Genomic DNA, 9660 nt, shown 5'->3' with positions numbered 1-9660 from the left:
CTGTTAATAAAACCCAGTTCAACCCAGTAAATACCCGATGTGGGACTCATCACACACCCGCACATATCACACAATCAATCAAATTGAGGCATCATAGTAGGAGGTTCCTCTTTAACATAATTTCTCACAACAGCATAAGCTTTGGGCTTGAAAATGCCATGTTTGGATCTGGTAAGCATGGGATGAGTGTTGGGAAAGGAATAAGGAGCAAATGGAACAACTGAGGTGGATGGCACAACCATAGAATCATGAATATCTGAAGAGAAAGACTCTACATGACCCGAGGAAGAAACAATATTAGAAAAGGTAAAGTAACATCAGCAGGAGCAGTAGGGACAAGAAAATCCTCATCAGACACAGATAAAAAGGAAATGACAAAAGGAAAAGCATCAGAAACAGTAGACAAGGGAGAATTGGGAGAACTGGGTAATAGGGTAGAAATCCAAAGGTCCAAAAAAGGTTTTACAAAAGTGGAGCTAATAGAAGAATCAGAAGAAAATGTAGGGAGAGTAGGAAAATCAGATTCATGAAAAGGAACACGTGGAGTGATATAGACCTTTTGAGTGTGAGGATCAAAGCAGTTATATCCCTTGGATAATGGTGGATACCTTAAGAAAATACATTGAGAAGCCTCAAGCTGAAGCTTGTGGTCAGTATAGGGCTTCAGAAGAGGAAAACAAGCACAACCAAAAGTTTTAAAAGCAGTCAAAGAAGGAGGAGAGTGAAATAACACTTCCCAAGGGGATTTAAGGGCTAAGATAGAAGAAGTCTATTTATCAAGTAAATGGCAGTGCTAAAGGCATAACACGAGTAAGAGGAAGGAAGATTGGACTAATACAGCATGGATAAACTACTTTCAACTATGTGCTTGTGCTTCCTTTCAGCAACTCTATTTTGTTGAGGAGTATAAGGACATGAGAGCTGATGGTGGATGCCATGATTTAAGCAAAAAGACTTAAAAGAATTATTAACATATTCACCCCCACCATTAGTCCTAAGTGTTTTGATTTTAACCCTAAATTGATTCTCCACAAGGGCTTTAAAGTGCAAGAAAACATTAAACACCTCAGACTTTTGTTTAAGAAGAAATAGCCAAGTAAATCTACTAAAGTCATCAACAAAAATGACATAGTATTTATATCCAAGAATAGAAGGAATAGGAGCAAGGCCCTAAACATCACTGTGAACAAGTTGTAAAGGGCAAGAGCACAGATTGTCCAACCACATGAGAAGTACCTTGGGCTTCCCCCACTGATGGGCCGAAGCAAAAAGGAAGCTTTTAATTGGATAAAGGATCAAGTGAGCCGAAAATTTGCTGTTTGGAAAGGTAGGCTTTTGTCCAATGCTAGTAGAGAAATTCTGATAAAGGAAGTGGCGTAGGCAACCCCCACTTACACAATGAGCTGCTTCAAGCTCCCAAACTCTCTTTGCTTGGATTTGAATTTGTTGATGGGAAGATTTTGGTGGGGTCAGAAAGAAAATAAAAGAAAGTTAGCTTGGATTTCGTGGGAGAAGCTTTGTACCCCAAAGACCGAAGGTGGAATGGGGTTTAGGGACTTAAAGGCATTCAATTTGGCGTTATAGGCAAAACGGGGATGGCGAATAAAAAAAAAAAAATCCAGAATCCTTAGTTCATAAAGTTTTCAAAGCGAAGTACTTTGCAGAAACTTCATTTATGGAAGGTCAAATGGGGAAAAGGCCATCCTACATATGGAGGAGCATCTTATCTGCAAGGGAAATAATTAAAAAAGGATCTACGCGGGTGATTGTAATGGAAGGAGGGCGCACGTATGGAACAACAAATGGATTTTGGTGGCAGATACGTATAAGGTGATAAGCCTAAAAGTCCAGATTAGCGGAGGAGGAGAGATGGTCTTGTGTTTGCTGGATGAAGAGAGCAGAGGTTGGAATGCCAATCTCATTCAAAATACATTTTTACCTCATGAAGCAAAAGTGATTCTTGGAATCTCAATAAGCTCTGTTGCCGTAGAAGACTCCCAGATATGGTCAAAAACTCCTAATGGAACATTTACAGTTGATAGTGCATACAAAGTTGCATATAAGCTGCTCGAGGAAGCTAGTATGGTGAATAGTAATTCTGGTTGCTTGGACAACTCTAAAATGCAAGTTCTATGGAAATCTATATGGAACCTAAAGTGCCAAAGCAAAATTAAGCACTTCATTTGGAGAGCATGTAGGAATATCCTGCCTACTAAGTACTGCTTAAAGCAGCAAAAGGTCATTACAGATGATAAGTGTGAATTGTGCGGTGAAAGAGAGACCATAGGACACACGCTTTGGAGTTGCAAAACTGCTAGGGACACCTAGGAAGCACTAAAAGTGAAGGATGCTATTCAGACTCCACCTTTGGAAGAGTTCATCGATGTGGTTTGGTGGCTGGGAGATTAGTCTGGAGTTAGCGAAAGGGAAGTCTTTGCTACTACATCGTGGAGTCTATGGAACAACAGGAATGCTGTTTGACATGGTGGACAAGGCAAATAGGGGAGAGTGATAGCAATGGAAGCTCAGAGGTATGTCGAGGAATTTCGAGCACACTTGCCAAGCGACCCCCCAAAGATCATCCACCTCCTAAGAAATGGTCTCCACCACCACTTAATTGGTATAAAGTCAACATGGACGACACAGTTTTCAGGGACCAAGGGAGTATAGGAGTGGGTGTGGTTATTAGAAATTATAGAGGGGAGTTAATGGGAGCAATGAGTATGAAAATTCACCTTCCACTAGGAGCAATTGAGGCTGACGCAAAGGCAATGGAAGAAGGCATACTGCTAGTGTGGGACCTGGGTTTAAAAAACATAACCGTAGAAGGTGACTCTCTGGCAGTGGTCCAAGCCCTTAATGGCATTACCTCCCCTACTATTTCCATTCATAAGGTAATTAAAGGCATCACTTGGTGTTTAAAGTGGTTCGACACATGGAAAATCTCTCACTCAAGAAGAAGCACCAATATAGCTGCACACTCAATGGCTAAAGAAGTCAACTCAATCTTAGATAATGTAATACGGGTGGAGGACACTCCTCCATCTATTGCTGATCAGCTATTGTATGATGTACTGTCTATGGACCTTTGTCCTAGTAAATGAATTTAAGTAGTGGGTTTTTCATCAAAAGAAAAAAGAAAAAGAAAAAAAAGAATGGATCATCTGTTAATTTGGAATTAGATATTAGAGACCAATAGACCATATATAGAACACAAGCTAAAGCCTCTTTAGATACATGATTCATCTAAAGAGGGACAACTTATTCATCTCACATTAACTACATACTCTCCAAATATTTATAATATATTCATCCCACTATAACTATTATATATAAAATTGCAAACTACTTCAGATACATTATTCAAATTGAAGTTTTTGATGCAACTAACAAAACAACTTTTGTGATATTTTATCGAGATGTAGAGAAAAACCTAAATAAATTTGCAAGGGATCTTGCTAAAAAAAAAACTGGAGGTACAACTTATTGAAATTAAATTAATATAAAACTATTGATCATAATATGTATATATATATATATTAAATTCCCATATGCAGATTGATATTTGAAAAAGAATCCCACATGATCTGAATAAAATTTTAGGAAAAAAATACGTTTTTATACTTCGTTTGAATGAATTCAATCTAAAGGATGGTTTTGAAAATTACACTGTTGTTAAGATTTTTGATGCACCTTCTAATGGAAGAAATAAAAATACACAATCAAATTTGCTATATTAATTCTTTTGCTACACTATTCCTAAAGTAACAAAAAAATAAAAAAAATTTACAAAAAATATCACATCACTGAAATTTAATATGAATGCATATATCTATGCAAAATCTTAGCGACAACAAATTCACAAGTCCAAACTTTGTAAGATCCAATCAGAATCTTCCAATGTCAATTCATTAGTGATTAACACAAATGATACAATAAAAGGAAAAAGTAATGAAAACTCAAAAATTAAACAAATAGGGATGGACCAAACGTCGAAGATGAAGAAATAGATGGTGAAAACATACCCCTCAACAAGATTTCAAGCGTTGCCATACCGCAAAAAACAAAGCATTGAATAAACAAGAAAACAAGATTTCACAATGAAGCTCTTTATCATATCACATAATAAAAACCAATAATATGGAATGAATTAACATGCTTTTATCAACTTTTATTATACAATATTACTCCAAAGTTGTTTTTTATTGGTCACTACTTGAATAGAATAATTATAATAAATATGTGTGTGCAATTTATAATTGTTGTTTTATTGTTTTATATGATAAACTCATTACTAACAAAAGTTTTATAGCAAATATGATATAATATATGTAAAACATTCTCTAAAAAAAAATTACAAAAAACATTACAACATAATCCTTGCATTGCACGGGCAACTCACTAATTTATATATATAATAATAGGTAAATCTGAGAGAAAATTCAATTAGATTTCAAATTAGAATTCAATTGGAGTCTAATTTGTGCCACGTGTCCTATCTAATATAAGTTTTTAAATTTTTGTGTCAAGTAAGTTAATTCAATGTAAAAATTAGATTTCAATTAGAGTTTAATTTTGTGACATGTGTCCTATTTAATCTAAGGTTTTTTTTTTTTTTTTTTTTTTTTTGCCAAATGAGTTAATTTAGTATAAAAAACGATGAATACAATATAAGTAAACCATAAAAAACATAATTTTTGAATGATTTTATATTTATGAGCTTCTTTTTTTTATAACTAAAAACAATTCAAGTTTATAAGTCATCTATATATATATATATATATATATAATTAGATATAATTATATAATTAGGTAAAGTTTAAAGAAAATCCAATTAGATTCTATAATTGAAGTCCAATTTTGCACCATGTATCCTAAATTATTTATTTTTAGAGATAGTTTTATTTCTTAATTTTAGAATTAAATGTGGGATCATATCATAAATATCCATTCAAGTGAGTTATTGTATACAAAAATCAAAGAGTTTAGAATTAATGAACATAAAAATATTTTAAAAAATGGAAAATTTACATTTTCAGCCTAATAACATTCTTACAAGACTTTTTAAAGAGTTAAAAAAATGACTATTAATAATATTTAAATTATATATATGTGTAAGAATTATATTATACAGTTTAATGTATATCTTTTAAGTATATCCATGCATATGCATGAGGTTACAAGCTAGTATAGATAATAGGTGAAACTGAAAGAAACTCAAATTAGAATTCCAAATTAGAGTTCTAATTTTGCGCCATGTGTCCTAAATTATTTATTCTTAAAGAGTTTTATTTCTTAATTTTAGAATTAAATGTGAGACCACATCATAAATATTCATCAAAGTGAGTTATTAAGTACAAAAACTAAAAAGTCAATAATAAATGAATCATAAAAAAAATAAAAAATTAAAAGAGTTCTTCACAATAATTTTTTTAAAAAAGGATAATTTACTTTTGGAAAATGCTAACGAGTTACCTAAGGTCACTCGTTAATAATCAATTTAAAAAAAGTTTTTATGAAAAATGAAAAAAAAAAAATGTAATTACTATTTTGACAACTTTTTTCATTTCCCATAAAAGTATTATAAACACTTTTCTAAAATGAATTCTCAATGAGTGCCCTAAGGGTACTCGTTAGCATGACCCTTTACTTTTTATACCTAATAATCTCCTTACAAAATTTTTTTAAGAGTTAATAAAATATAAAAAAATGACTATCAATAGTATTTAAATTATATATATAAATTATATTATGTATTTTATTGTATATCTTTAAGTATATTTATGTATATGTATGAGGTAACAAGCCAGTTATTCTTAAAGTTCATCTAAATGAATCAAAAATGGTTGAAGTTTTCCGTGTAGACATGGTTTAGGCCCTGGTGGTCATCTCCTTTTAATTCCCCTATTTAGTCAAGACCCTTAATGGCCCTACATGTAGCTGGCATGAACCAATCTAATTACATTGCATGGGAGTCAGGATTGGTTGACTCGGACCAGAAAGTTTTAAGTGTATAATTTGGGCATGAAACATAGTCTCTCATGCATACATAAATCCTCTAGCTTCTTGGTCAGGCCATAAGTCCTCTGGCTTCTTCCTCTAAATTTAAGGACTATGGCGTAACAAGTACAGGTCTTTTTGGTCATACACGATAAGTCCTCTGGACTCATATTTCCATGAGGAATCTTAACCATTCCATGATTCCAACCCTGATAATACTCTAACATCAAGACACCACATATATTTTGGTTGTGAATGAAAATTCCACAAGTAAAATTTTCCTGATCGGTTAATTTTTTACTTCAATTTATTCTCTCATGTTTACAAATGTGATATGTTGGGGAGATAAACACTTAGGGAGATTTCTTGAATGATTAATATAACATATAGAAATACACTATAATCCAAAAAGCTTAAGGTCAATGGATATGTTGTCAATTATGTTCTATTAACTATTCATTCTACTCACCTTTATTCAATGTAAAACTTTACTCACACGTATATACCTAACATGATCAATACAATCCTTCTGTTAACTACTGCTGCTATTAAGTACATATTAGAGAGATTCTGTCTCTCTCCCATGCCTTTGATTCGTATTGACGTCGGATATAATTTTATTAATTTACATATTTTGATACACCTTAAGTGGGGGGTGGGGGAGGAAGATTCAAACGTTAACAGTCACGATTATGATGGACTATACACATTGGATATTTTTGCATTTTGGTAAGAAAATGTGCCTTATGGATTTTGAAGATCATTATTATGTTAGGCTATTTTCAAGTTTTATCTTGAATCATAATTATAAACTTGCCTGAATTTAATTAAAATTGGATTTAAGAGTGTTATAACCTAATATTTTGTTAATGTTAGTTGAGAAATATTAAACACAAGCTTTATCCTGGACTTGGAAAAATTGGGCTCGAACCCATTATCTTGCCTAACTCAGAGGATATAAATGTGAAGGTAGAGTTTTTTTAACTTATGAAAAGACAAGTTAACTCGTTCTTACTAATTAATAAGACTAATTTACTCCAAGTGAGCTAGTGATACTTATTATGTAAATTTTACAAACTGACATGTCACTAAAAGAAAAAAAAGAAAAAAGTTATTCAAAATGTTCATTTATTATATTGTTTAAGTGACACCAATTATATTCTTGTCACATCAGTCTGTAAGTTTTTTTGTCATAAAATTTGTATTAATTTTAGCATTTTTCATTTACTTAATGGTGAATTGATAATTGTGTTGTATTTCTATTAATTCATAAATTTTTTTTGAGAGGAAAAGATGCTAAAATCACTACAAATTTTATTGTAAAAACTTGTAACATTTCAATAAGACCTTCTAGAGATTAAAAAGTATTGAATTACTTATTGTAATTGGTGACATATCAATTTATAAGACCTTCTACCGATTAAAAAATTGTAAGTAACGCACTCTTTTTTTCATTAAAAAATAATTACTACCCCAGATTAATTTGGGAGCTTTTCCATGTTAGGGGGCTAGGGCCCGCCGGCCTTGTTTATGAATTCCAACACGCGATAGTAGGAATTGTTCAACGCAGGGGAAACTTCATCTCCTTTCATGTATTTCTTCTTGTAAACTTCCAAAATTCTTATAAATTAGGAATACAAACACACCATTTTGATATGCAACTCTCTCTCTCTCTCTCTCTCAGTAATATCAATCTCCCAGAATTATTTTTCCAAGGTCGGTATGCAGAAGCACAAAGTTGTTCCAAGTAAGTTTCAAAAGAATTTTGAGTTAGACAAGATAGTTTTAGTAACTGAATACTATATAATTGCAATTTATGTTTTTGTATCTCATAAGCTTTGTTTGCAGAATTTGTTGCCAACAGCAACGACTCAGACCCTGGTGGTCCACCAATTCGTGAAGAAAGAAAACAATCAATAAAAGAGTCAGCTTCCATTGCATCACTTTTTCCTCCCAATAACTCTGACAGTGATGATAGTTCAGAATCCAACGAAACACCTCCGAGATTTTCTCATTATTCCAATTCCATAATGGAAATTTTCTCACCAGCCAGGTCTAGTGATTCCGAAAATTATTTAGAAATAATAATTCCAAATTCTTCAATTCCACACTTCTTTCCACTCCCTAATGGACCAACAACAAGTCTTTCCATTCCAATAATCTTCCCACCCACCATTTCTGAAACTCAGACAGAAGATGGTTGCTCAGAATCTAACAAAACACCTCGTGCAGAAACACAACTCTCTTATTCCGTAGTTCCACTCTTACCACCAGCCAGGTCTCAAACAGACAACAGAAATTCTGAAAATTATGGAATAATTCCCACCGATCCTTCCATATCAACAAGTCCTAGACGCACAATCCGAACAGCAATCTTCAATCACTTGACTGAGTTTCTTAAGCTGAAGAGCAGTAACAGTCCAAAATTCTCTCATCCCAAAAAAAATTCCATACTGTCATTCTTTTCCGCAGCCAAAGACTTGATCGAAATTATTGAAAGGAAACAATTTCCTTTGCAAATGCTACTTAAAGCCACTAACAACTTCTCAGAAGATCACAAGATTGGGAAAGGTTGCTTTGGCTCAGTTTACCGTGCCACTTTAGATGGTGGCCAAGAAGTGGCTATTAAGCGCCAGGGCAGTGCTCGTGCCTTCATAATTGAATTGAAAGCTTTGTTCCACCTCAATCACAAGAATGTTGCTTGCTTAGTAGGATTTTGTGAGGATGGTAATGAGTACGCATTGGTGTACGAGTACATGAAAAATGGTACCCTTCATGACCATCTTCATGAGCTTCAAAGTACTCCTCTATTGTCATCATGGACTGCCCGGATTAAAGTGGCACTAGACATAGCCGGAGGCATTGAGTATCTACATGTGTATGCAGTACCACAAATCATACACCGCAATATCAAGACGTCTAACATATTACTAGATGCTACGTGGACAGCCAAAGTGTTTGATTTCTGCCTATCTGAGAAGGCCCCCATGGACTTCAAGTCACACCATTTGGATTGTGTGGCTGGCACCATTGGTTACATGGACCCCGAGTACTTTAGTCTTCGGCAGTTGACAACCAAAATTGATGTATACAGCTTTGGAGTTGTATTGCTAGAAATGTTGTCTGGGTACAAGGCACTTCATAAAAATGAAAATGGTGAGCAAAGGCTTATAGTTGATTTTATAGTGCCATTCATTGCCCAAGATCAAATTCACAGGGTCTTGGACCCAAGAGTACCACCACCTACCCCAGTTGAAAGAAAGGCAGTGGCACATGTTGGGTCTCTAGCAGTGGCTTGTGTAAGTCTGAAAGGTCGAGATCGCCCATCAATGACTGAGATTGTAAATAACCTGATGCGTGTTTGGGTACAGGTTATCGGTGGTTAAAACAACTGAACGTTAATGTTCCTTCGCTGCTCTCTGCACTATTGATGACTTTCTCACCGACGACTCCAATTCCAACCACAACCACCCCTCCCTGTTGCCTAATGAGATTTCACAACTGTATAAGTATTATGGAGCTTCGTTGATTTCGTATATGGGTAGCTTTGTATGAATATAGTTTTCCTTGATTCATACTGTTGGGAGTTGAGATTGTGTCAAATAATCATATGCCAAAACCCACTTTCATATCATTACATGTTTGAGAAAATTTGTATGA

General features: G+C 34.0%; 1 protein-coding gene across 1 annotated transcript; it reads left to right on the top strand.

The window, feature by feature from the left end:
- Window positions 1–7634: 7634 nt before the first annotated feature.
- On the top strand, window positions 7635–9660 carry LOC126720317 (serine/threonine-protein kinase-like protein CCR4). The gene is made up of 2 exons (XM_050422648.1): window positions 7635–7747; window positions 7849–9660. The coding sequence occupies exons 1-2, from the start codon at window positions 7723–7725 to the stop codon at window positions 9384–9386; spliced, it is 1563 nt and encodes a 520-aa protein (XP_050278605.1). The 5' UTR covers window positions 7635–7722; the 3' UTR covers window positions 9387–9660.

The sequence above is a fragment of the Quercus robur genome, chromosome 4 (genome assembly GCF_932294415.1).
Source record: "Quercus robur chromosome 4, dhQueRobu3.1, whole genome shotgun sequence".
In the NCBI taxonomy this organism is placed as follows: Eukaryota; Viridiplantae; Streptophyta; class Magnoliopsida; order Fagales; family Fagaceae; genus Quercus; species Quercus robur.
This window is presented reverse-complemented; position numbering and strand designations above follow the sequence as displayed.

What these genes read in the sequence shown, in the direction of transcription:
- LOC126720317 (XM_050422648.1), top strand. Translation starts at nt 7,723, where the DNA reads ATGCAGAAGCACAAAGTTGTTCCAA. An exon ending in GAAGCACAAAGTTGTTCCAA is followed by an intron (nt 7,748 to 7,848) that starts GTAAGTTTCAAA and finishes CTTTGTTTGCAG; the next exon opens with AATTTGTTGCCAACAGCAAC.